Below are 27,861 nucleotides of genomic sequence, written 5' to 3'. Positions count from 1 at the left end.
GATCAACTGGAAAGATCGTATTTCCGGTTGATACACAAATCTGAGAGTTAGAGTAGACAGGTAGATTATGATCAGAATCACGTTGTAAACAATTAAGGGTCCACTTAAATTTTTTCCGGATTTTCCGGAGCAGAAAAAGAAGAGATTGGTCAGAAGGATCAACTTTTCGTGTAGTTTTTTCATGGTATGACAGGAACTGAAAGCTGAAAGGTTGTGAAAATTGATTTGGAATTATTGGAAAACGATTTTGTAAAAACGGCTTGTGAAATTTCTTGGGAGTTTTTAAGGGTTATTAAACTGAAACTTGGGGTTGCGTAATTCTGATAATAATGGATATTGACGCAAGGAAAAAAACAGAATATTTTTGTTAATTTTGTAGTAGTTTTAAAAACATTTTTTGAACAGTTTTGTTGAAAATTTGCAAGTTTTAATTGTTCTACAAAATTCTGAAAAATTTTCAAAGTAAGGACAAAAAAATTCGAAGCTTTGAAAAATTTGGAAAATCAATATGATGTTAAGATTCTGATAGAAAATGATTGATGGCATAGATGCTATTTATGCCAGTCCCTTCTTTCAGATGACAATAACCTTTAAAATACATCCTTGTTTTTTATGCGACAGACAAATCCTCATCCAAAATTTCGTACTCACAACTGTACATGATTTGTATTGCCCACTAAGTAATATAAAAATCAAAAAGAGTGAAAGAAAAAGATTAGAGATCTAAAAAATACAAATCAAGCGTGTCAAACTGCAGCTACAAAAATTATAAACATGCATGTATTGCATTCGACTGAAACAGCTATGGTCGGCGGAAAAGTATAGTATATCACACGAGCTAAAAGTTGGAAATTTCACACCATTGCATTGTGACTACGCCACGTATGTGTGAAATATTCAACTTTCAAAACTACCCACGTTTTTCTTTGAGTTACAACACATCAATTCTTAAGAATATAATTAGTTAGATAAAGTATATAGTTTATTTTTACATATTGACATTTCGTCACCAATTACAACCATGTTTGCTTCATAATAATCCATTTTTTCTTAAAGCCGCATGATGTCCAAATTACTCTAGTAATAGATAAAACCAGAAATGTTTCTCCATCTTTTCCAGTGATGAATGATAATAACGTTAGGAGTTCCTCTGCAACAAAATTATTGCATGCTCAAACCATAGGTACCTGAAACTCGCAAACATAATATTATGTGAACATACATATGGGGTATTCCATACCAAATCGACTACTTTTAACCCCAACCTTTTCGATTAAGCTTCATCTTTTTCTACTCTATGAAAAACGGTACTCAGAATTTTTTCAAATTTTTGTTCCCAACTCAAAAAAGTTATGAATTTTTCCAAAAAAAGGCTGTTATATTTTCAAATAGCTATAGAACTTTTTGTAAAATTAACTTATTGGAACGTTTTTTTTAAGGTTCGCCATTTTTTATTAATTTTTTTATTTTCTTAATAAAAACTTCATTTATTCTGCGTCATTCCCGCAAGTCTCAAACTGGGCCGATTTTTTTTCTATTTTTTTTATTTAAATTAAAAATTTTTTAAATTCTTAAGTTTTTTAATTTTTTTTTTAAGTTATACAATAAAATGAATTAAATTCAACGATTTTCAGGATTATATACTCATTCTATAGTTTCATTCCACAACTAGGTATAATAAGTAGGATTCAAATTTAATGTATTAATTAGATCGATAAGTTAGGGCATGACAATTACAGACTTACCTACAGACAGTTTACTAGACCCAGGCGAATATGTTTTATGTTATAAGTTTACGGCCCTTTTATATTGTGGACACGAAATATGTAAAATATTTAAACGCCAGAGAAGAAACTAATAAATGATTTGATGCATTATTTTTAAAATCATTGAATGTTAATAATTATATTCAACATAAATCCTAGTTATTATAGTTGTAGAATGAAACTTTGAATTGAGTATAGTATATTCCTGTAAAAGCTTAAAAAAAAAACAAAAATTAAAATTTATTTTTTTCAATTAAATAAAAAAATAGAAAAAAAATCGGCCCACTCTCAGATATGCGGAAATAATCGGTTTTTTTTGTTTTTTGAGAAAATAAAATAAAACATAAAAAATGGCGAATTTCGAGAAAATAGCGGTTTTTCTTAAAAAGGTAAAATTTCATTGAGGTTATCATCATAGATTTAATTTTGTATTTCTTAAAAAAAACGTCCCAATATGTTAATTTTTGAAAAAGTTATAGCTATTTCAAAATGAAAATAACATTTTTTAGAAAAATTCATAACTTTTTTTGAGTTAGATAAAGAAATTTTGAAAAAAACTGTTTTCATGAGGTACAAAAAAATGAAAAACTTTCAACCAAATCGAAATAGATCGGGGTCAACAGTAGTCGATTTGGTATGAAAAACCCCATATACAGGTCCGGAAAGTCGCGCACCACCGTGATCGGACAATGCCATAGATCACCGGAAAAATGTTAAAAAAATCCATGTCTTCAATTTTTTGAGATATGTTGATTGAAAAGTAAAAGTTTAATGCTAAAATTTACGATTTCTGAGCAATAATTTTACGTTCAACTTAATGTATTACATAAAGAACATTTTGCGTAAAGGCATGGCTAAAAACTGTTGAAAAGATTTTTGAATCAACAATGTCAACAAATTCAAAATGGACTTAGCAACTTAACAATCTAAGCCGACGAAATGTCAAACGCGACAGATTGAAACAAATGTCACAGATGTCCAAAATTGATATTCATTTCATTCATTTGTAGTTTGTACAAATATTGGTTTTGTTTTTGCTTTTTTTTTTTAAATTGTACATGTTGGACGGATGATTTTCAGCGAACGCCTGTTATTATTGCCGTTTTATAAGATAAGAGCTTAAGACAATTAAGAGAAATAAAATCAATCTGCAATGACACACACATCAATGTTTACCTCTTCAATAGGGAGAACGCAAAAAATGTAACCTATATGTTTTTGTACCAAATTTTATAGAATATTGTTCAAATAACGCAGTGGTGAAAATTTTTTTGAAAAATACATGACGGTTTTGCCAAAATTGGGTAAAGAAATTTAAATATTCAGGCGGGAGCTAAAACACTTTTTCATTGGTTTGACGTCACATTTCAGCTGCACGCTCCGCCCACTGATAGAATTCCGTATGCAAAACATTTGTTTACCACCAGCGTTGCGATTTATGGTTGTTTTTGCAAAAGAATTTATACACAATGGAAACGGGATTTCAAAAAGCCGACACACAAAATTTGAGACACGTAGATATGCGAATGATATGGGATTTTTTATCAAGATATCCTAAGTTTGCGGTGAAAGTGTCGCGGTAACTACATCTTTCTTTAACTTGATATGTCAGTTTACAATGAATGGTTGGATTTTTATTATCCAAGAGAAATACAACTACATATAATTATTATGTTGATGTTTCTTATTCAACCGGTCTACTTTCACAGTTTATTCACATTTAACGATAATTTCTACAAATACACAGTCAGATTTATTATTTCTTTCTCATGACACCTTTGTAGAAAAAATATGGTTCTTACATTTTGATCTATTCTGATTTAATTGAATTTTATTTATGTATAATAACCATCTATTTTTTTTCTTATATTATAATTAAATAATATTATATATTTTTATATACGGGTGTCCCAGAACTCATGCCTAGCCGAAAACCGGGGATATCGGGAAAAGGTGTGAACGTGTAAATTGCTGAAAAAAAAGTTCCAGCTCCAACAGAAACTGAGAAAAGACATGACAAAGTTGACCAATCACAAGGCCGCGTGGAGATGGTCTGGAGGATACACTGGCGTGTTGCTAAGAAACCAGTTTAAATTTTCTCCTTTGAATTTTGTATGAACAATCTGGTCCACTATAAATTTCACTGACGTTAGAATGACAGGCTTCAATAAATCTAACTCATATTGAACTTAGTGTGCAGAAACGGCTCAGCGTACTTTAGAAATTGACTAGAGGGTTGAAGACTACTGGTTGACGAGCGTTGAATGACAAGAGACACACCTGGAGGACAACTGACACAGTTGAAAATCGAAGTGGAGTGTGAAACGGCGTTTCTTTTGGTTTCCCTTGCTTGCTGGTTTCCTAGTTGGTGTTTGGTGTCAACAAATATCCTAAAACGGTTCAGAAGTACTCGGCGGCAGAATGCCTCGAAATGCGTCTTATTTTTGAAAAGTGCTATCGAAATTAGTATTAGCAGCAAGAACGTACCGAGGACGTTTTCCAGGTCGTGATTATTATCCGGACAACAAAACGATTCTTAGTGTTGTTTCTCGGGCTGGACACACTGATCAGTTATTAACAGATCGGCGCGAAGTTGGTGGAGCACCAAGACAGGCCAGAACTGATGAAAATAAAGAAGCCGTTTTGGAAGCGGTTGATGAACACTCCACGCAAAGTATCTGAACTGTGGCACGCCAGTTAGAAATCGGAAAATCTTCTGTACAAAAAATTCTCGCGACAGATCACCGGCACCCGTACCATGTCAAAGTTTGGTTAGAAGAGCTCATCTGTGTGTCCAAAATAATGGTGGTTTGTTCAAGCATTTGATTTAACCATTACATCATGTGCCTTGTTCTGTTTCTTGTTGAAATAAAAGGGTTCTTTTTAGAACCGTCATTGTGTGGTTTTTATCTGTCAAATTGACATTAGATGTCAGTTATAAAAATGTAGTGGACCAAATCAATTTTCCTTTTTAGGATTTAATTATGAAACCTAGCAACGTTAATATTATTTGTGCTTGAGCGTCTGGGATTGGTCAGTTTCGTTAAGCAATTTCTCAATTTTAATGCACATCAGGACAAAATAAATTGCATTTTTGGCGTCCTGATTGCTGTCGGCATCCGCCCTTTTTCAGCTAGGCGTGAGTTCTGGGACACCCTGTATATATAATTATAAATTTATCATTCAATAATTTGGTAGAAATTAAATAGGAGGTTTACTGTATTGGATTTTTTATAATCATACCAAATTAATAACAATAATTGATCCAAAGCTTTTGTTGTTTTTTTAATTATTAATTTCTATACAATCCACTATACAGTATGTCCCCAGATTGAGTTCACAAAAAAGAAAAAAAATTCCATTTTACAAAAAAATGACAACGGAATAACATTTTTGCTTAATTCAAAACAGAAAAATCTGCAATTAAAATTTCAAAATTATTAGTTTGTACTCTTAAAATTAATTTGTTCATATTTCTATTTATTGAATTTTCTAATCGTAAATACATAATAGTAGGCTGTGGATTCAAACTATCAAATAGTGCATTAAAGATTAAAAAAAAATTACCCAATTAATGGGTAAGTATTAAAAACTCGGATAATAAAAATACATACATGCAAAACTGCAGTTTGCTTGCTGACCGATGTATTCAAACTTCGCGCCAAAAGGCGAACCGTTTTGACGTCATCAACATGGAAACGCGATTAGTGAATTCGCTCAGACTTATAGATTAGGGACTTTGGGCTCTGCTAAGAGCTGAGATCTGATGTCACAAAGCTAGCATCGCTGATAGGTATGTTTTCCAATCTCGCTCGAAACGGACTCTTAACAACGCTTAAAAAATTATAAGCAATTTTTTTGCAATTTTTCCACTAACGACATCATATTATACAACAAGAAAACTATCGATTTTCGTCAAAATTCAAAAATGTGAATTCTCTATATTTGGTTAGACCATGTTAAGACTACTTTTAAATTAAACCCAAATAAATAAATACTTACCCAAAAATGGTTGAAACAAAGTTGTAAGGACGAAAAGTTCAATGCAGAGATTCTTTTTGACGACTCCCTGTTTTAGTACAAATGACGAATGCTTTTGTAAAAATATATTAGATTTTTTGTAGTAAAACACGAAAGCGTACTTCAAGTAAAACAACCACAAAAACAAACTCTTTAAAAATGTTAGTTGACCCCTGCGTTGATAAGCAACTCCACTATTTTATCGTACTCTTTATCACAAGCTATAAGTAAAGGCGTCATTCCATCGTGATTGAAAGCATCGATATTAGCCCCTGCTTTAATAAGCAGTTCTACGATTTTCTCGTTACCACTAAAACTCGCGCGAATTAGTGCCGTATCGCCATTTTTGATAGAAGCATTGATGCTGCATCCCGCATTGATTAGCATTTCCGCTATATTTTCGTTCCCGTTATCACAAGCGATAATTAAAGGAGTGATTCCCTTATGATTTAAGACATTCATGTTAGCCCCTGCATTGACTAACAATTCTACTACATTTTCTTTTCCTTTGGCACAAGCAAAGGTTAATGGTGTCGTACCAAAATCATTAGAAATATTAACATCGGCCCCTGCTTTGATTAACATTGATACTATTTTTTGGTTTCCACTTCCGCAAACTCTTAACAAAGGTGTATTACCGGTTTCACTGCGTGTGTTAATGTTAACCCCTGCGGTAATTAACAATTGTACAACTTTTTCGTTTCCATTAAAACACGCTCGACTTAAGGGTGTATCACCATTTCTACTACGTACATGGATATTGGCCCCTAAGTTGATCAACAGTTCTACAATTTTTTCGTTTCCTTTGAAACAAGCTCGGATCAAAGGCATCTCACCAAATATGTTGGAAGCATTAATGTTGGCACCTTCATTAATTAACAATCTTATAATTTTTTCATTTGCATGACTGAAAGCATGTATTAGAGGTGTATCGCCACTTTTATTGGAAGCATTGACATTGGCCCCGGCACCAATCAACAGTTCAATTATTCTTTCGTTTGTCTTCAAACAAGCAACGATTAAAGGTGTATCCCCATCTTCACTGACGGCATCAATTTTGATACCGAGGCTTATTAAGAATTCGACCATGGTTTGACTACCTTTTTCACAAGCTACATGAAGTAAAGTTTTTCCGAAAGAACCAATTGTAAAACAGTTTAAATACAATTGAAACAAATTTCTGAATCTTGGAACCTCTAGAAGAACAGAAAAATACAAAATGTTGCACTGAATGCTGTAATTATCGGAATTAAACAACTTGACGTGACAGTTTTCTTCAATAGCGGCGAGAGCAAACAAATTATCAGTTGCTTCAGCGTAATTTATCGCGTTCATCTGAAAGATCTGATCGTTTTCATAAACATCGCACTTTGCTGTTAACATGTCGATCATATTCAAATTGTCAAAAGGTGTATCAATGATCTTTTTGTTTCCCAATTCTAAATGAAAGTTGGCAGTGTCTTCTTCATCCTCGTCTTTGACTAATTCTAGAATTTCGTATCTTTGCCCCCAAGAACACGCCAATTGTAAAGGATTTCTTCCAGCTGCGTCTTTGATATCAAGTTTGTCCTCATGCTCTTTTAGTTGCGATAAATTGTTACACAAAACTGCGCAGTGGACAGGACAGTTTTTAGCTAATATAAAATCAAAAAAGTAACGGATATTCGTGTATTTTTCTTTGAAAATAAAAATCTTTGCTTTGGAATTTCTTCGTCGGCTAAAGTACCGTGCGACGAAATACTCCGCGTACGAAATATGAGCAAATTTAATGAAACTTTCAGAATTTGGTTCATCTACTTTAGTCACAAAGCCAAACTTAAATTCATTTCCTTTCTCAATAATATTGTCTGTGTTTATATTCAACTCTTTTAATACGTCCTCTGCAAGAATAGTTTTCAAGGAAAATGCCTCAAACTGTGTAATTAAAGCACTTTTTTCAAAATTGAGTTCATCGATATCTGACTCCTCAAATTTCGGATTTTTTTTGTAATAGAAGTTAATTTTTTCGTCGACAAAGTGCTCGTAAAGATCACCTAAAGGAAAAAGTCCTTCAGTAAATTCATAAATTTTGCTATTATTTTGGATGAAAATTTCTGTGAGCATGTAAATTTGCAAAGGAATGCTTAAAATATCTCTGTGCCGGTAAAGAGTGACATTGTTTACAATTTTTGTAATTATGAGATTAAGTTCGTCTTGACTCAAATTAACACACTGGAGACGCTCTTTACTATATTCGACTTGTTGGTCTTTATTAAACTCGATGACTGTTTTAGACAGAATAACGAATTTTGACTCTAAAGTACGTCTTAAATGTTGCCGACACGTTATCAATTGTACGATCCCTCGCTCCGATAATTTTTGAATAATTTGGATTATCACCTCGCGATTGTTGTCAGAAATAATTTCATCCAAAGCGTCCCAAAGAAAAACAACTTTAACACTTTTGGTTTCAATCAATGAATTGACGGCGTGGTAGTCAAAACGACTCCAATTTTTATATTTCAATTTTAGAATGTGTTCGTTTAAGTCATTAACGTTTTGATTCTTTTTAAAGAAAAGACAGATTTGTTTTATGTCGTAAGGAGTAATAAGTGTCGTTATTCTGTCTGAAAGAAGTCTGTTATTTAAGCTTTTCATCAATGACGACTTTCCTAGACCAGGATCACCGACAATTAGTTGAATATTATTCTCAAAATTTGTTTCGCTCAAGATTTCTTCATCAATGAAAGCGTTTTTTGACACCAATCGAAACCGCCATAAATCAGAAATGTCGCCAATACTTTTGACCCACTCTAATTGTTCATGACAAAAGTTGAAATGGTGCAACACTTTTTTGTTGCTTTTATCAGAAATTTCTTGGATTATTTCCGTCGTACAATTATTTTCACTAACAAGAAAAACTGGTTTCCGTCCAAATTGTCTTGAGATTGTCTTACTCTCTTTGAGATAATTGTTGACATGAACTGGGTTATGCTTGGCTAAAATATTTTCTCGTTTTTCGTCACAAACATTGGTAATTAGAACTAACGTATCGCCTTTTGCCTGGTTTAAAAACTCAAAGTCCACGAAATTTCTGGAAAGTTTTCTAGATATGTACGGAACTGGAAGTTTTTCAGTTTCTTGCCGAATCTCGCGGTCATTTGTTGTCATAAGTAGTAAGTCGTTCGTGGTAATTACATCTTCCATTTCGCTATTTTTAAGCAACTCTGCTAAATTAATTTCCGTCCCCGCAATCAATAATTTAAAATTTACGATCAACTCATTAAAAATTTCCTCATGAATTTTCAGATCGGACACTGTTTGAAACACTGTGGAATTTTCAAAATTTCGATGTAAGTCATTTGTCAGTAAAATGTAATTTTTGTTGCCGCACAAGTTAATTGCTTGTCGAACTTCCGGATTGTCATCCAGGATTAAAGGAAATTTATCCATCAGCCACAACAATTTTGAAGAAGCTTCGTTTGATAAGTCGCCAAGTTCACTCTTTGTCAACTGATAGTTTCGGTTTGTAACGCTCGCCTCTTTCGTATTGAAACAACTTTTGTATTCTTCTGATATTTTTTGTAAACATTCAACATGCTTTGTGTCAAAAATTGTGACGTTAAATTTAGAAATGGCTCTTTGTAAAATTTCATAATTTTTGTTTTCATTTGCGTCAAATGAAAGTGGATAAATAGAGCGTGACACTAAACACAAAGCAAGCAACTGTTTTATCATTGGCATGCACAATTTTTCTTTAGTTCCTTCAATAAGATTCCAGTCATCAAAAAATTTTACAAACTTTTCCGGGACCTCGTCTCTACAAGAAAATTTTTGTTTTATGCTTTTAAGAAGATCTTTTTCCAAAGTTTTCACATCCTTTTGATTTGGGTAAACAAAGAAATTTGCAAAAAAAGTTTGTCTGTCTTCAACTACATTTGAGCTTTCCGGAACAATTTGAAACTGGAAGCAATTTTGACCATTTACATTAATCCCCTTCAATGGGTCAGTATCCGGTTTAGAAATTATCACATCAATTTGTTGATCGTCATTCTTACCAAGAGAAACTGTAATTTTTTTCCCGACTTCAGGATGGAATGCGCGGTTTGTGAATAAAATTAATTTACAACCAGAAAGAGTTGCTTTTTTATCTTGAAATGACTGAAAATACTTTTGAATGCTAAAATCGCCTTTGTTAGCAAGAAATTGTTGTAAAGTTAATTGTCTCTCTTTTGTCATTGCATGCTTAAGCTGAAGTGCGCATTTCGTCTTACTAGTTTCAATAATAACATCGTCAAAGCTACCGAAATCATCGTCATTTGACCACACGTGGAAATCGTCAATGGAATTATCCTCCATCAGACTGAAAACGACATCTGCCATGAAGAGATTTTCGTATTCTTTGCCAACGTCGGTTGTACCCTTCCTCTTTTTAAAAGTCTGAAAAAACAATTTTGGTTTACTCTCCCAAAAATAGCTTTTTTACGGATTCTTATAAGTTCCTAAAATGAGTCGTTTTCGGACCCAAATAACACTGGTCAACAATGATTTTGTTGCCCTTGATGTAAGAGCGGTTTCGAATATTTCTTTGCCAACAATGCGTATCGCCTAAAAACCCCAAACTACTCTCAACAAGCTTTATAGGTGCAATATAGCCTTAGCTCAGTACAAAAGTATACTTAAGACTTACTAGTGTTCGAAGAGGGTCGTCAATTTTCTTCATTTTCTTTGAACAATTCTCAAAATAGGTGTTGTTAGATGCGCTTCTCAGGCAACAAGAATCAGGTAATTGGTTAGTATACAATCTGCAAACAAAGCATTATGCCCAATTTTTTAGATAATATTTTTACAAAACTTCTCAATGTTTTTTATTCATAATATCAAAACAAAAAAGCTTTAAAATAGGCGCATAAAATATGTGGTGTTCCAGTAAAATAAAAACAAGACAAAAAATTGATACATTTTGTACAGATAAAAGGACATCCAGTGCGGAAAGTGGTAAATTGTGCACGAGTGGAAACGTAGATGCACGTGGCGCCAACCGAGTATATATATATATATCACAAAAAAGCACTTTTTAACGAGTTCTACAGGGTGTACCTGAATAAAGTGCAAAGAGTTTAACTCCAATATCGGACACCGCTGTAGATAACAATTCTGCAAAAAAAAATCGAATTTCGAATGGGGCAAAACCTCCTCGGATTACCCGTTATTCGAAGCTTATGGCACCGAATTCAGCAACTGTTTCCCAAAGACTGCAAAAACCGTTCGAACAAAAAACGTATACGCTCGCTTTTATCATATTTGTTTAACTTTCACTTAATTAATGCTTTTAAAAACATCATTTTTGCATTAAAAATGAATTTGTTTGAAATTTTAGGTTAACCACACTTCTGAAAAAAACACTGACAAAGAATAAAAAAAATCTAACTCACAATAATCCAAAATTGAACAATTTGGTAATTAAAACCCACATTTCTCTACCACGATTAATGTTAAACTGATTGGAACTCCGATTAAGACATTTTTTGCCATTTGTTTATTGGGGGCTATTCGGGTGTCAACAGATGGCGCAACTAAACTAGAAAATGGCGGTTTTAACGGTGAACAACAGTATCTAACAAGCAACAAAAATTTGCATTTTTCTTTATTTTAAAATGCCATACGATGCAGATAATTGTCTTAAATATACAAGCATTCTTCGGACGTTTAATAGAAGGCTGCTGTGGACTTATTGGCGGTTCAAATCAATATTTCTTGGCGATTTCATTCTGTTATTCGGCTCTGGTTTTAAAAGAAAGTTACATATTTATATAATAGTCAAGGAAATGATGCACCTGTGGCTATTGAATGTTTTCCAACAATTTTTTTGCAAGTAAAACCTATAAACTAACATCAAAGTAGCTGTATTTGGCTTTTTTCAATTTTATATTTTTAGTGCGTGCGTTTCTGCCATTTTTTAGTATCTCATGATACAAATTGTAACTACAAGGCCTCTTTTAAAATTTAACAGCGTCAGTGAGCCTGATTCGTTGAATTATGTTAACATTTCTTGCCAATTTACTCTTGAACAATATGAGATATTTGACCATTGAAATATTAAACAAAACGACAAATCACTTTAGTCCTAAGCAGGGAAAAAGTCTAGACACAAAGTAGAAGTATTTTAAACTGTTAATTTGCAAAATGCAACAACGAAAACGGTTCAAAAACACTTTTCAAAGACAGGCCGTTTTTGTTGTTCACCGTTTCGGCGTTTTAGACAAACGACAATAGATGTCGCACCCTTCGCCAATTTTCCCAATTAGCGTTTTTATTCCCAACTTTTTGATGACCAGCTGGACTGACTGTGAACTTGAAGTTAGACTCTGCATTGACGCGCATTCATTTCTGCAAAAAGCTTTAATCATTTTTTTTTCGGAAACGGTGACGTTTTGAAACGCGAAATTAGGCTATTATGTCAAACTGTTTTGTCTGATATTGGGGTTAAAATCTTTGCACTTTATTTGGGTACACCTGTATAGATACAAACATTATTTTTTCTACGACCCTTCATTTTAATCAAACAGTGAGTCATGACTCATGACAATAGTCCATTTCTTACTTATTATTCTAAATGTCATTTTCCCACGACTCATGAAAGCTCCACACAATTATATGGCTTTGAAGGATGTTTTCGTACGTAGATCGTTTCTGACATAAGTCAATTTTGACAGGTCTGTGCGAACATATTTAATGAACGAAAACATCAATTTTTGGAGTCACTTTCGTTGAAAAAATATTTCTTAAGATTTTTGTATCATTTTTAATGCTTTTTAGTACTACATACTTACAAACTGAGCGAAAAATAATCCAAAAATTCACAAAAATTACTCGCAATCTGTTTTATTGTTAACTAAACGTTTTAAGCTATTCAGTACGTTATCTTATCATGTCAACTTATCAGTTCGAATGCTTAGTTGAGTTTATGCCATCTGTTATTCAAAATGCCAATTTTCTAGCGTTTTCTTCGTGTTTTTCCTAATATTTGATACTGTGGGCCCGGGGCGCTTTTCTCTAAATTCTTGCATTTTTACAGTTTGATATTTCGGGTTTTTAAAAATTTCAAGTCTAACCGCCAGTTTATGATTGCTATAGGTACTGTTCGTTATGGTTTGAAAAACTTATTTGCTCTTTTTTTCTACATATTCTTGCTTGTTTAAATGTATTTTGATGCACCATTTCGACTTTTCTATTATTTTTAATAACTACATTTATGCAGAGTTCCAGTTTAACTAAAAAAGAACATGCCTAAGGTACAGTTCAGCTCTTCCAGGTTCAAAATTCAATCTGAACGTTGTGGAGCACAAGAGATCTTCTTTCTTCAAATTGGTTGAGTTGTGCAACAGTTAATCCTTAAGAAAAAAACCTTTCAATTACGGCAAACACAAACAGCAAATGGACTCACACACTCGTCGTACTGCACCATGAATACATTTTGACCACAGAAAAGTCGCAATAATTAGTCTCAAATATCCGAAATAATTAACATATCTCGGATATTTCAATTCAAGGTGCAAAAAAAGGTATAAAAAACAAATAACAAAGACCATTTTTTGAAAGCGAATAGTGAAACTACTTGTATTTTCCTAAGATATTTTAGATGTGTTTAATGAATGTTCTTTGGATTTGCTAAAATTTCATCATAATTATCGAATTTTCTTTACAGAAGCAGGGATAAATCCCCCCGTAAGTATTTCGTTACATTCAAATCGTACCGCTATTTTAACGCCCTGTCATTCGTTCAAGCCCAACCAACCACAACAAACTCTGTTTCTGGTACCTCACAAGTGGCGTGGAACCCGAAATGCCGGTCAAAATTAAACCTGTCAAAACACATTATAAACTACAAAATTAACCCACTTTAAACAATGCTCAAATCCACCAAAACTGTGTGTTCTTAAATTTCTTTCAGCGCTTTCTCCCCCAATCATGGCCTCCTACATCAACATGTTTCTCAAATCCGAGCTAACCTTCATCCCCCGACTTCTGGACAAATACGTGGGGAATTACTACAACAACACCCTCTGCAACGGCGCCACATGGATGCTCTTCACTTGGTTCATCCTACACCTCATCTTCGACGATCTTCTAAACGTCTGTACTCACATAACCTCAATCTTTGCTGTCACTGTCATTGTAGGCTCTATTCAAAAAAATGAAATGTAAGGAGTACATTCGCAGCCGCCTCCGCCGCGCTTTATGGTACTCCGGATTTTACACCACCGCCTGCATTTACTCCCTCGCCACCCTCGTCCGCAACGACTTGAAAATCGTCAATTTTAGGGACCCCCTGGACGGGGCGAAGTCGCCTTCCGGCCACTTAATTCTCGGGTTTATCGTTTTGTTGACGTTCCACCTCCACAGCGCCGTGTGGGAGAAGCTGAAGAACAACGACGGAAAGCTCTGTTTGAACTACCTCACCCTGTCAGTTTTACTCTGTTTTTCATACTTCTTAAGGTAACACTCTGGAGGTGATGGCCGGTAGTTGGGATTCTATCATTTTAGATTTGTGGAGGGCGTCTTTAGACTAACAGTTTTCATGTCTTCAGCTCAGGTAGCTTTAGAGTTGTGCAGGTGCGCCGCGGTCCAGAACTGGGAGCACCGCCGACTAATCCTAGGAAGTTTCCTAGTTCTAACTTCAGCGGTGTAGTAAGTCATTAACACCCCCCAAAGACCATCTAAACCTCATTTTTAGTACCTTAAACTACCTCTTTCTAGTCCCGATTTTATTCGGTTTTCCTTTGGCCAGGAAACTAACAGTAGACGTGGGAATCCTCTTCTTGTGCTTGAAGGGATGGCTGCTTCTCGAACTCTCAAATTCTGTACGTCGCCCCCATGAATTTCCACCCTTTACATGCTTGTTCAGGTTTTAGTTAAAATAATCTCCCACTGGGTCTACCACCAGGAAGCTGAGAAATGCACGTGCGAGAAGGACATCTTCGAGTGCTCGCTGTTCTCGCCCCGATGCGACTCCATGTACAGTTTTCTAATTCTGCGCAAAGAGATGGAGGAGCGGGAGCACCAGTAAGACTTCCATTGGTAAAAATAAACGATTTCACTTTTTTGCAGGAGTATGGCGCTCAGGAAACCGAAAACGAGAAATGTCATGTTCCAAACTTTGAAATGTGAGGGCGTGGGGGTTGGTAGTAATGTTTTATACCACTGGTGGTTGCAGGCATGGTCGCTATTAAAAGGAAGTTGCATGATAAGAGACAGGAGAATAAACAGAAATTGGAGGAGAACAAACCACCGGAAAATAAGGAGAGTGTGTCTTCGGACGACTGTGATGAGAGTGAAGAGGTCGTGGGGGGTAAACTGGAGTTTAATATTAATAATAAGAACGATTCTAAGTTTAAACAAGAGTAATGTGAATTCTGTAATAAATTTTCTGTTTTTGATTTGAATTTCCCGCGAGGAGGTTGAATCACAAGCCCGGTGGAAAATTGTAAAGTCGGATCACAAGTCCGGTGGAAATGTATGTCATTCATAAAAATTAACATTTTGGTTGTTTGTAGGCAATCAATAATATAGTTTATCCGGTGAGAGATTGGGATATTTCGACAGTTGACATATAGGTTGGTAGCAAATTATGCTACAAAATACACTAAAAACACTAAATTCCTACGCGAAATGGGTTGACAGAGTTGTCAGTAACTGGGGTTATTTTGTTATTTTAAATTTCGCGCGTATGGTACACTTTTTATCGCGTAGATTTAGTGACTTTTCTGTCATTCAATCTCTCACCGTACAAACTATACAATTCTTGCAAATTCAGCGAAAACTTTTAGATATTACAAGTCAATGGTAAAAAATTGTGGGTTATATTGTGTTTACACGATAAACTTTGGGTATTTTTTGCAAACGAAGAAAGATGTTGGTAACCAACTTAGTTTAGAAAAATTTAGAAAATCTAGAAAATTTAAGCAAGGTTTGAGTTTCCTAGGAAAATATCAAGATTATGTATTAAAAAAATCAAAGATTCTCAAATGAATTTAAAGAATCTAAAGCCTAAAACCATATTAACTCTGAAATTATCTATTTTTAAACTTCCCGCATTGTAGTATGATGAGAAAATTGTAAAGTCGAATCACAAGTCTAGTGGAAATATCTGTGATCTTAACAAAAAAAATTAATGAAAATTTTGGTTGTTTGTAGGCCACCAACAATACAATTTATGCAAGCGCAGCAATTTAGTCCAGTGCTGCCAAAAATGTCCCCCGACTGTTTTGAGCGAGCAAAGCGAGCTATATTTTAAAACCTTCTCAAATGTTACAGTCGATGTTAAAAAATTTGGTCATCAGATTTACTTTTATAGATTATATTGTGCCTAATCAACAAATTTTATGGGAATTTCTTGCTCACGATTGTACCACGTTCTGTCTATTGGCAACCTATCCTGGTAAGCTAAAATTATTTTAAAACGATCTAAGGTATCATTTGGAGTCTAGAAAAATCTAGAAAATCCACAGAAAACCTAGAAAATATAAACAAATTTTAAGAATTCTAGGAAAATATCAATTTTCTGATCTAAAATGAATTTAGAGAATCTGAGGCAATCTGAAAAGCTTAAAAGAATTCAAGTTTTTAAAAGAATAAAATGATATGAATTGAATATCTATCGGAGTAGGGTCACAAGTCCGGTGGAATATCGTAAAGTCATATCACACTTCTAGTGGAAATATCTGTCAGCTTGATAAAAAAATTGAACATTTTGGTTGTTTTCAGGCAACCATGAACACACGCAGCGATCTGTACTTCCCCAAAATTGTCCCAATGATGCCAAAAATGTTTCTCAATTGTCTTAAACACGCGAACCGAGCTATATGTCCAAAACCAATGATATTTGTAGGTTATATCGTGTTTTATACAAAGTATTTATAAATGTTTCTAAGATCAAGGGGGGCTATGAAATGTCAAAGACATTTGCCGCTCTTTATAAATGTGGGTTTAGATTTTTGAACTGACATTTGTAGTTAACCTCAATCATAGAGCGAAGTAAGTTTTGAGACAAAAACTGTTCTAGTTGTGGTTTGAAACCTGAAAATTAAAAATTTGGACACAAAACCGTAACTGAAATGTCGTTGACGTAAGAAACATAAACAATTTTCAAGATAGTTATATTCACTATGAAAACAGTAAAAGTAGTGCACAACAGGAATTCCAGAGCCACCCTTGATGCTAGAAACATTTATAAACACCTTGCACTTCTCGGATTCGAGTATGAATGGGAATCTAGTGGAAAATTGTAAAGTTGAATCACAAGTCTAGTGGAAATAAATATCTTAATAAAAAATTGAACATTTTGGTACTTCGTGCTGCTAAAATCATCCTCTGACTGTTTTGAGCAAGCGCAGCGAGCTATATTTCATTTCGAAAACCTAACGGATGTTACAGTTGATAGCAAAACATTTTGGGTCAAATTTGTGGGTTATTTAAACGATAAACTTTATGGGTATTTTGGCTCACGGTTGTACCACAATCTAAAAACAATCTGAGAAAAGTTTAAAAAGAGATAATAAAAATTTTAAAATCACAATTAATTGCTAAATCAAATTTGAGATAAATTCAAAGAGAATTTAAAGAAAATTTATCGAATCTAAAGAAAATTCAATAAATTTGCAGCCTAGAAACATCTCGAGACTTCACAAAGAATCTAGAAAATAAAAACAAGTTTTAAGTGTCCTACAAAAATACATATAATTGACTATTGAAAGAATGAAATAAAAATATAAAATGAGTTTAGAGAATCTGAGGCAATCTGGAATAAAATACCTATGTATAATTTGAATTTCCCGTATCGAATTATGGTCAGAAGTCTAATGGAAACTTGTAAAGTCGAATTACAAGTCTAGTGGAAATATCTGACAAAATTTGAACATTTTGGTTGTAAGTAGGCTACCAAGAATACAAATCTTGCAAAGGCAACAATCTGTACTTCTCCAAAATTCGTTCAATAAGCGAACGAAGCGAGCTATATTTCAAAAACCTCTCAGATATTACAGTCGATAGGAAAAGTTTTTAAAACTTAAAATTCTACGCCTATCACTCTGTATATGAACAACAAGATATACATATTTTAGAATATTGGCTCAAAAGGTCTTTACTGTATTTCAACACACGTGCTGTAACATTTTATTACCGCACCTCGTATACCAGAAGACCTTACAATTTTTTACAAATTGGTACCTCTGTAAGTGTCAAATAACGCCAAATACAAAAGAAACGGGTTTATTTAAATTTCGACAAAACAATATTGTTGTAATTCCACACAAAATCAAAAAAACTATTATGATGGAGCAGCCCTGGCGCCACGAGCTGAACAATATCACAAGTAAAACCCCCAAATTCTGGTAACGTCCTGTACGCTTCATCAACACTCTGAAGAACCGATCGTACCAACTTAATTTTTTCTCCACTAAAATCGTACAGAACTAAAAACCCACTCTGGTGGAAATACACTTCTTCATATACAGATACTAAAATGTACAACAAACCCACTAAAAAACTAGTCACTAGGGGAATTTTTACTAAAACTAAATGATTTTTACTCGAGTTAAAAATAGTATAAAAAACACGTTTCTGGAACTCGTCGTTTGTTTCAATTTTACTGTCGTGTAAAGTGATCAAAGTCGAAGCTGTTAACCTGTTTTCGACCATGTGGAAGAGTGTGTTTTTCGGACCACCTGTATATCTGAATTTGAATAGGTGGTGCTTTAGACAGAAGAGCGAGGAGTTTACTTCCGAGATTCTCTCTCCGATTTTGATATCTAAGTGGAAAGAGTCGCTTCTGAGCACAGTGGTGGCGGGAAATTTGAAAACTCTCTCCTTGAAGTTCAATCTTTTGGAGTCGATTTGAAGATACCCCCCTTCGAAGCTCCCCAATTTCCTCCCCGGATCGATACTCTTCACTCTGAACCGATTTATGAAGCGATTAGCGACGTAGACTTTCACCTGGTGCACCTTCCCGGACTCCTCCGGAGTCTCCTTCTTGTACTTCGCAATGTTACCACGGATGGTCTCGACTTGTTTCGTCTTGAAGAACACGCAGATCTTCAACAACTGGTTGAGGAAGTCTCTGTTGAGACCACGAAGATCGAACATGGATCTCTCAGGATCGAATCTCCCGTTCTTGTACGGGAGAATGAGGGAGTCGAGGAATTCCGGGACGCCTTTATAGCCGACGCAGATGATGTAGACTTCTGAGTTGCCTCCTTTGGATGATGCGGGTTTGAAAGTGGAGACTTTCTCGAAGAGGGCGGTTAATAAGTAGAGGAGGCAGATCGTGGCGTCTTCGAAGGAGGTGAAGATCTTTAAGATGAAGGTTCCTCCTGGAAATGTAAGAATGAAGACAGGGGGTGGGGGAGTTGAAGGTACCTTTCTTAAGGAGTCGGAGGGCGGTCATTGTTTCGCAGTAGTGGAGGAATTCGACGAAGAGCTCTTGGTTGCCGGGGTCGGAGCTGCAGTCGACGCTGCCGTCGGCAGTCACCAGCCAGATCTGGAAAAGAGGAAATTTAATATTCAAGATTCTCAAATCAGATTTTGCCTAAATTTGAGTCTTAAATTCTTACTCAATGAAGTACAATCAAGATCAATCTTAGAATTTCTTCGATTCTCAGATGCTCAAATCTTCACGGATTCTCATGATTTCTCGTTTTCTCTCAGCTTCTGAGATTCTAAAAGTCTCAGATTCATAAATGCCCGAAACATTTTGAGACTCTAAAAATTCTCATTTTCTCACTAATTCTCAAATCGATTCGCAGATCGTCACAAATTCTCAAAGATTTCTATGCAAATTCTTAGATTCTCATCCCATATTCTTTTATTTATAGATCCTCAAATAGATGCTTAACTTTCACAGATGCTTATATTGTTAAATATTCTAAGATTCTCACAGGTTCTTCATCAATTCTAAAATACTGATTTTTCAAAATCGCCGGTTTCCAAATTCTAGGAATTCTAGAATTCTGACAAATTTCCAAAAAGATTTCGATATTCTCGTGTGTTTGCATTCTTAATTTCTCAGTTTCTAAAATCCTCCATTCTAAAATTCTCACAAATATTGATTTTTAGATTCTCCAATATTCAAAGATTCTCGGAATTAAGAATTTTTGGGATTTTCTAGGTTTCTGAAATTTTCTCAAATTCTCAGATTCAATAATCCTTGAATTTTTTAATTCAAGTTTTTCAGATTATTACAGATTTTCAATTAAATAGTTTTACACATGCACAAATATTAAAAATTCTAATAAATTCTGGAATTCTTGAGATTCCCACATCTTTATAAATGCGAAGATTTTAGAATTTTAAGATTCTACGACTCTCTCAAATTCGCAAATTTTAAGATTCTACGACTCCCTTAAATTCGCAAATTTCAAGATGCTAGAATTCTGAAATTCTTTGGTTTGCAATTTACCACATCTTGGGTTTCGAACAATTCAGAATCTTCCAACAAATATATTTTCCTGTTTATTCTTAGTTTCTCAAATTCTAAGGATTCCCAATTTGGTGATTCTGAGATTATACAATTCTCAAATTCTCAAATTCCCAATTTCTAAAATTCTCAAATACTCAGACTACCGAATTCCTGACAAATTTTCAAATGAATAAGAATTCTCAGAATTTTTGGATTTTCAGATTTTCATAAATTTGCAAATTCCCACATTTTGAGATTTCGAGATCTTAAGAATCATTAAATAAAATATGTTCTCAAGTTTATTCTCAGATTCTTAGGTTTCTCTGTTTTGAAGATTCTGAAACTCAACGATTCTTAAATTCTCAAATTTCCAGATCCTGGGGTTCTATAATTCTTAAGTTTGCAAATTTTCACATTTTAGGATTCCGAGAACTTTAATTTTTAGGATTCCCAGTTTTGGGCATTCTGAGACTACTATTCTTAAATTCTAAACATCCTAAATTCTCAAATACTCAGATTCCCGAATTCCTCACAAAGTGTCACTTGCTCAGATACTAAAAATTCTCAGAATCTTAGGATTCCCAAATCCTTCTTAAATTCTGAAGTTTGCAAATTCCCACATTTTGAGATTTAAAGGGCTTAAGAGTCTTCAAATAATTATATTCTCAAGTTTATTTCCAGATTCAGATTCATAGAACTTAAGGATCTTCAAATAAATTAATTCTCAAGTTTATTCTCAATTTTCGAATTTTTAGGATTCCCAGTTTTCGAGATTCTGGGACTCTACGATTCTCAAATTCGAAAATTCCCTAATTCTTCCGAATTCCTTAAAAATTTCTACTTGCTTAGTTATTAAAAATTCTCAGAATCTTAGGATTCCCAAATTACCATAAATTCGCAGATTTTGGAATTCTCAAATTCTCAAGTTTACAAATTCTTACATTTTGAGATTTCAAGATCTTAAAAATCTTCAAATAAATGTATCCTCGAGTTTATTCTCAGATTTTTAGAATTTCCAATTTTGGCATTCTGCAATTCTACGATTCTCTAATTTGCAAATTCCCAGAACTTGAGTTCTCAAATTCTTAACTTTGCACATTCCACATTTTGGAACTTCGAGATCATAAAAATCTTCAAATAAATGTATTCTAGTTTATTCTCAGATTCTTAGATTTCCAGTTTGGAATTCTACAATTCTACAATTCTTAAATACGTAAATTCTCACATCCTATTGTTATAATATTTCAAATTGACAGATTTCCACATTCCCGTACTCTAAAACTTCTCAGATTCTTGGACAAACTCATTTATTCTTAGATTGACAACTTCTAAGACCCTAAAATTATTTTTCAGATCATTAGATGCTCAAGATTCTTTCTCCACATCGCCATAGTCTTGGAAAAACTAGGACTTCTAATCCTAATTCAATGGAGAGCGGACACTACCGCCTGTAAAGTATGCAACCTCCCACTCTGGAGGATCAACAAACCGTGTCGGTCCATTTAAATACCATTGAGAGCGTTGTTTGGATGCAGTATTTAATTATTTTTGACTAAGTTTTTACTATGGTTGGGTTGAAATCTTTTAATATGTATTATCTATACTGCCACTGAGTAGTAATTGTTTATTTTAGGACACTTTTGGCGTAATTAGTGGCCCAAAAACGGCAACGAATGACGACTTTCCAAATTTGATATTTTAAAAATCGCAAAAAAAGTTACTGGCGTTTGTCGCTTAACGACGAAAATTAAAATAAAATTAAAATATCTGCAGATTAGACAAAAAAATAATACAGTGCTTTGTACTTTAAATGAATAAGCTTTTATCTTCCTTAGTTTTAGAAGAAAAAATTTGAAAATGATAGATTGTCCACGAGTTTTTGAATAAAGTGAACTTATCCTTGGTGTTGGACATCTTCGATTTTTAAGAAAAGTTGCTCAGAATACATTCGTTACAAAATTTTAACTTAAAATTCTTATTTAGTTTTTTAAAATACTGAAATCTTTAAATTCGATCGTTAATTATTGATAAAGAAATATTATTATTTTGTTCATTTCTGCTAAATAAATGATTTTGTTTATTTTTGAGTTCGCATACAATTATACTTAATGGGAACTCAAAATTTAAAGTTGAAAGTGGTTCAACATTGTATGTACTAAAGAATTCATGGCTCATTGTGGTTGGCCAATTCTTATTATACAATGTATCACTGCTTAAAAGAACTGTATGTGATAAAATAAAAATTGGAAATTTTTCGTTTTCGCAACTTCTTTTAGAATAACACCTAACTTTTAGAGATATTCCTAACGCGAAGCAAATTACAAGAAAATAGCGTTATTCAAAAAATCCTCATAGATTGAATTTGGCATATCTGCTGTATTTAGTATCGTCATGGATTATGCAAAGTTGCAAGTTGCATATAAATATCCCTAAAAAAGAAATTTACGATTTTATCAAAATTTAACAAAATATGCCAAAAATTAATAGAGATAGCAGCTTGTATTGTGGCTGAAATTAAACATTTATTATTCACTGATCAAAATTATCATTAAGGCAATACATTTTAAGTCGTTGCAACCCAACTACAATACAAAAAATAATTAAATACTGCATCTAAACAACTCTTTCAATGGTATTTAAATATACCGGCAGGGTTTGTTGATCCTCCAGAGTGGGAGGTTGCATACTTTACCGGCGGTAGTGCCCGCACTCCATGCGGAAAATTCAAATCATAGATATTTTATTAAGACGACCGATTCTCCCTAGACTTGTGATTACAAATTCAAATCACGTAATCAAAGCTCCAGAAAATCGATTACAGAAAAGGCAAGGAAAAGTATAGGAAAATAAAGAAAAAATTAAACCTTATCTTGAAGCTTCTTCACCAGATCCTCATGATTATGGTACTTTGTAATATCCCCCGTAAAATCTACCCCAAATTCCCAATTCTGGTAAGTATGCCTCAACAGTCTATCATCTGGAATCATCTCCTGGAGGGAGTTTCCTTCATGGTCTGGATTGAGGGTGTTAGCCCACCATTTCCACTAAAAACAAATCTGTTAAACCTACTCATAACCACCCCTTGCCATTACCTCCACCCCCAGCCCTTCACTAGCCAAAAAATGATTAAGAGCACTTATGAAAGCCCCAGGAGCCTCACACAAGTGCACACTGGTAAAAAGTCCGGATAAAACTGCCTCCTTTGGAACCACAGCGAAAGTCTTCAGACACTCATAAAATTTGCACCAAGCCTTTAAAAAAAATTCACAGGTTTTGGGGGTACAAAAAAAAGGGCTGTAATAAATACCTGCGTCACGAGCTCCGCATGAAACTTCTTTTTAACAATACGAGCGATGTAACTCGAAGCATCTCGATGTTTAGTGTGCTTAGACCACTCTTCCAGATTGAAATCATTGAGGAGGCTCTTCGTCCTGTTCAAATCCTCTTTCTCGTTTTGGAACGAAGGAGCCGACCACTTCGTTGCAACAAACGCTTCACTGGGAAGATGGAAAGTTTCGTTGTTTTCAAAATCGACGCGCTTTTCGAATAAGTGTTTAATTGCCGGAGACTTCTTCATCTTTGGTTGTTTACATTTCGAGGTTATGTAGTTTGACAGGTGATTCCACTGGAGTTGTGATACGAGTACTGTTTCCAGTGGTGTTGTCACTGCCGAAATAAATTCGGTTTTACCAAAAAAGTTTAATTGTCTTGTGAGATTGTAATTTTATTGTAACACACAATAAGCAAAATGAGATTTTTATTTTAGAGTTTGGGGTTTAGGGAGAATATTATGTGGAAGTTGGCACTATTGATTTCAGTTGGTTTAACAGTGCACATGTCAACATGTAAAAAATGTCTGTTTTTCTTATTTGTGGAACAAGGAAAAGAAGATTTGTTTAAAAGTGCAACATAGGAGAAAACGTTGTGTATAAGTTGGCAACACTAAGTACAGTTGGGTAATTACGTGATGCGCTAACAGTTAATTATGAATTAGAGGTAAAGTCCGTTGTTTTTTTTTTAAAACACCAACACCGCATTTTCACACCACTTTACAACCGGCAACGTCGTCGATAGTGACTTTTTGGTGATAAAATCAAATAGGTTAGTTGCCTAATTGACAATTTGATTACCAAAGCGGGCTTTTCACTATTAAATCCTTTGATTTGCAATCTGTAAAAGAGGCTGTAAAAGAAACGTTTTTAACGGAAACACTGCCTAATTTTCAGAAATGTCAAAAATTTGAAAATTATTTTCTCACCAAAAATCTCCCTAGGCAGCGTTGCCGGTTGTAATGCAGGGGAAGATTGCGGTGTTGGTGGTTTAAAAAAAAAACGGACTTTAGAAGTAATTTACTCGTATTTTATCAGTATAGTATATCCGGTGAGAGATTGAGAGATTTTGACAGTTGACATATAAGTTGGCAGCAAATTATGCTACAAAATACACTAAAAACACTAAATTCCTACGCGAACTGGGTTGACAGTAAGTGGGCTTATTTTGCTATTTTAAATTTTGCGCGTAAATTTAGTGACTTTTCTGTCATTCAATCTCTCACTGAACGAACTATAGACGTGATTATTGTCGATCTAATCGAAAGTGATAAAACACTTATTTATTGAAAATCTGCGAAATAATTCAAGGAATTTTCCGGAAAATATAAGAAACTAGGGAATATATGGAATAGTCTAGAAATAAGGGAGTAATCTAAGGAGTCTAGGAAATCTAGGGAGTTTCTAGGGAATAATTTAGGGTATTTAAATTTAAATTAATTCAAGGAATGTAATCAATCTAGGGATTCTAGTAAATGGTTCAGAAAATCTAGAGTTTGGAATAATCTAATGAATAATACGTAGATCATAATCTAGAAAATCTAGAAAATTGGGAACTCAAAAGGGTAAAAACGGAAATCTGGAAAATAATTTAGGAAATCTAAGGAAAAACTTGGGAAGTAATCTAAAAAATAAAAAAATCTAGGAATTTAAAAAAGTGGAAGGAATTTTCAAACTTTAGGGAATCTAAAGATTAATCTGCACACTCAAGGCACTAAACTATGTTATTTAGAAAACAATTTAGGCAATTTCAGTTAATCTAAGAAATGCAAAAAAAATAGGAATCTGCAACATAATCTAGAAAATCAAGGAAGTGGTCTAAGAATTCTAGGGAATAGTCTAGAATATCTAGGAAGTAATCTAGGGACACTAGGGCTTATGAAGAAATAATTACTTGTTATTTAGGAACTCTAGAGAATAGTTTAGGCCACCTAGAGGAAGTGAACTAGGAGTCTAGTGAAGGAATCTTGTGGGTAATAAAGAAATAATTTGGGTAATTTTGAAAATGTAGGAAACCCTTTTTGGATTCTAGGAAATAATTTAGAGAATAATCTAGGAATTCTACAAAGTAAACAAAGATTTACACGAAAACTTATGGGAAGTAAACTAGGAACTTTGATGCAGGAAATCTTGGGACTGATTTGGAGAATTCTTTGGAATAGTCTAGCGAATCTAGGAAGTATAGAGACTCCGGGGGAAACAGGAAATCTTGGCAATAATCAAAGGAATAATCAATGAATGTAGCGAGTAATCTAGGAACTAATTTAAGAAGTATCTCGGGAATATAAACAACAATCTAGGGAATCCATGGAATAATTAAGAGAATCTAGAGAATAGTCTATGAAATCTAGGGAATTTACGGAGTTAACCGAAGTCTACAAGAAAACCTTTAGAAAATCTAGTGAATTTTAAGGAATTTAAGGAATCTATATCATAATTTAGGAAATGTAAATATGTTGTCTAGAAACTTTAGGAAATTGTCTATACATTAGAGACTCTAAGGGGTAATAAAGATGGAAATCTTGGGAATAATCTGGGAATTTTAGAAAATCAGGAAAGTATCTAGGGAATCTTCCAAGTATCTAAAGAATTAACGGTAGAACTTAGGGAATAATAATTTAGGAATTAATAGTACATGAATAAGAATTAATACAGAAAATCAAGGAAGTAATTTAGGAAATTGTGACCTCCTTTGGGCTTCGGTGGCTGATTTTGGTTGAGAGCTGGGTCGTGAAGGAATGGGAAGAAGAAAAAAAGCAAATGAGCGCCACCATAATTTACGAAACCTAAATATGTAGTTTAGAGGCCCGATTTCAAGTTGGTGGCGCAAAATTGCGTTAACGCAGTGGCTAAGGTAGCATCAGTTTGATTGGGGTTGCTAAGGCGCAACTCTGATTTGCAATGCCGCAATTCAACATGAAATCGGACTGGGAAAGCTCGGGAATAAACTAGAGACTCCAAGGGGTAATGATGATGAGAATAATCTAGGAAATAATTCGAGAAGGAAAGAACCTAGTAAAAATTCTTGTTGATCTAGGGAATAACAATAATCTGGTGAATAAGAATTAAACCGGAAATTCTAAGAAATAGATAATTTAAAAAAATTAGGGAAGAATCTAGGAAGTAGTCTAAGGAATCTAGGAAATTGTCTATAGAAAACTTATTAGAATTAGAATTATTTAGAAAATTAACAAAAAAGACTTTAAGGAGGAATCTATCGAATAAATAACCTATTAAATTCATAGAATCTAGAGAATTGCGATAAAAGCGAAAACCTATGCAATAATCTAGAGAATCTATGGAAATAATCAAAGAATTAATCCAGGAAATCAAGTAATTTAGGAAAATTAGAGAAGAATCTATGGAATAGTGTAGGGAATGTAAGAAATTGTTCAAAAACCCAGAGGATAATCTAAAGAATTTAAGAAAAGAATTAGAGACCTTAAAAAAGACTAAGAAATAACCTAAAAAAATCTTAGCAATTATAAAGAATCTTATGAATGTAAATTCTGTTCTAAGATATTTAAAAGTAAACTTGAAACTCCAGAGAATTAACTAGGAAATCTAGGGAATGTCTATGGTATATAGCGAGGTTTCAGTGACAGACTGCTTTTAGAAGGTTTTCATAAGCAGAGACTTGTTTTTACTTTGTTTTTAACAATTCGAAACGATTGATGTGTGCACCAACAACTCAAAGTGCATTTTAAAAGCCATCCAGTCAATTTATGTTAATAAATGTTTACTCCTGTTTATTTATAAAAACCTATAAGGACAATATTTCAAATAATAAGAGTAGTATTTAACCAGGATATTTAGGACACCGATTATGTTTAAATGTTATTAATGTTATTATTACATTTATCTTTGTTTCTCTATTAATTGCATTTTGATATTTTTCATTCACTTCACTAGTTTTTTGTATAAATACGGTAAACGAGCAAAAAAACTAAAAAAGCTTCAAAACGTGTCATCGAAAGTACTAATCATATTACAGTGGATGTCAAAAGTTTTTGGACATCTAACTTTAGTCAATTTTCTAAAGTACAGTCAATTATAATTCAAGCTAATGCTAAGCTTCGGTGACGTTTACTAAATAAACTGAAAATATCAAAATGCCGTGTGATTGTTCTTCTGATTGCTTACAATTGTGACCTTAACAATTTGTTGACGTCCAAAAAGTTATGGCGGCAAGTGTATGTGAGTAAAATACAACATTTTATCTACGCGCAAATTTTTTAATTTCATTCATTGAAATAAGTGATCAATTTCATTTTTAGAACACGTTTAACGTGTTTACTTACAATGTTTTAAT

General features: G+C 33.8%; 3 protein-coding genes across 4 annotated transcripts; 1 reads left to right on the top strand and 2 right to left on the bottom strand.

Moving 5' to 3' along the window:
* Positions 1-1,025: 1,025 nt before the first annotated feature.
* Positions 1,026-12,683, bottom strand: LOC148176487 (uncharacterized). Of its 2 annotated transcripts, XM_088033894.1 has the most exons (4): positions 12,599-12,683; positions 10,456-10,570; positions 5,769-10,205; positions 1,026-1,187 (listed from the first exon to the last, which is right to left on the bottom strand). In XM_088033894.1, exons 2-3 carry the CDS (start codon positions 10,486-10,488, stop codon positions 5,949-5,951), a joined length of 4,290 nt encoding a protein of 1,429 aa, XP_087890020.1. In that variant the 5' UTR covers positions 10,489-10,570; positions 12,599-12,683; the 3' UTR covers positions 1,026-1,187; positions 5,769-5,948. The 2 variants fall into 2 exon arrangements, with proteins under 2 accessions (XP_087890020.1, XP_087890021.1); XM_088033895.1 differs by lacking the exon at positions 12,599-12,683 and having other exon boundaries at positions 10,456-10,610.
* A 700-nt stretch (positions 12,684-13,383) lies between these two features.
* LOC148176486 (uncharacterized) lies at positions 13,384-15,211 on the top strand. Its single transcript, XM_088033896.1, has 7 exons — positions 13,384-13,901; positions 13,948-14,264; positions 14,313-14,456; positions 14,503-14,629; positions 14,674-14,831; positions 14,877-14,932; positions 14,983-15,211. The coding sequence occupies exons 1-7, from the start codon at positions 13,737-13,739 to the stop codon at positions 15,171-15,173; spliced, it is 1,158 nt and encodes a 385-aa protein (XP_087890022.1). The 5' UTR covers positions 13,384-13,736; the 3' UTR covers positions 15,174-15,211.
* Positions 15,212-18,019: 2,808 nt separating this feature from the next.
* Positions 18,020-23,863, bottom strand: aft (cap methyltransferase 2). The gene is made up of 5 exons (XM_088034398.1): positions 23,528-23,863; positions 23,313-23,471; positions 23,085-23,264; positions 19,182-19,302; positions 18,020-19,135 (listed from the first exon to the last, which is right to left on the bottom strand). Exons 1-5 carry the CDS (start codon positions 23,795-23,797, stop codon positions 18,036-18,038), a joined length of 1,830 nt encoding a protein of 609 aa, XP_087890524.1. The 5' UTR covers positions 23,798-23,863; the 3' UTR covers positions 18,020-18,035.
* Positions 23,864-27,861: the final 3,998 nt, after the last annotated feature.

The sequence above is a fragment of the Gnatocerus cornutus genome, chromosome 4 (assembly GCF_029298725.1).
Source record: "Gnatocerus cornutus isolate USDA-ARS CGAHR chromosome 4, icGnaCorn1.1, whole genome shotgun sequence".
NCBI classification, from domain to species: Eukaryota; Metazoa; Arthropoda; class Insecta; order Coleoptera; family Tenebrionidae; genus Gnatocerus; species Gnatocerus cornutus.
The sequence above is the reverse complement of the archived record's forward strand: the minus strand, read 5'-3'. Positions and strand labels throughout refer to the sequence as shown.

Coding starts and splice junctions, on each gene's coding strand:
- aft (XM_088034398.1), bottom strand. CDS start 23,797: ATGAAGAAGTCTCCGGCAATTAAACACTTATTCGAAAAGCGCGTCGAT. Junction 23,265..23,312: donor GTGAAGGGCTGGGGGTGGAG/GTAATGGCAAGG, acceptor ATTTGTTTTTAG/TGGAAATGGTGGGCTAACAC. Junction 19,136..19,181: donor CCTCCGACTCCTTAAGAAAG/GTACCTTCAACT, acceptor TTACATTTCCAG/GAGGAACCTTCATCTTAAAG.
- LOC148176487 (XM_088033894.1), bottom strand. CDS start 10,488: ATGAAGAAAATTGACGACCCTCTTCGAACACTA. Junction 10,206..10,455: donor ACGACCCTCTTCGAACACTA/GTAAGTCTTAAG, acceptor TTGTTTTTTCAG/ACTTTTAAAAAGAGGAAGGG.
- LOC148176486 (XM_088033896.1), top strand. CDS start 13,737: ATGGCCTCCTACATCAACATGTTTCTCAAATCCGAGCTAACCTTCATC. Junction 14,265..14,312: donor TGTTTTTCATACTTCTTAAG/GTAACACTCTGG, acceptor CTATCATTTTAG/ATTTGTGGAGGGCGTCTTTA. Junction 14,832..14,876: donor ATGGAGGAGCGGGAGCACCA/GTAAGACTTCCA, acceptor ACTTTTTTGCAG/GAGTATGGCGCTCAGGAAAC.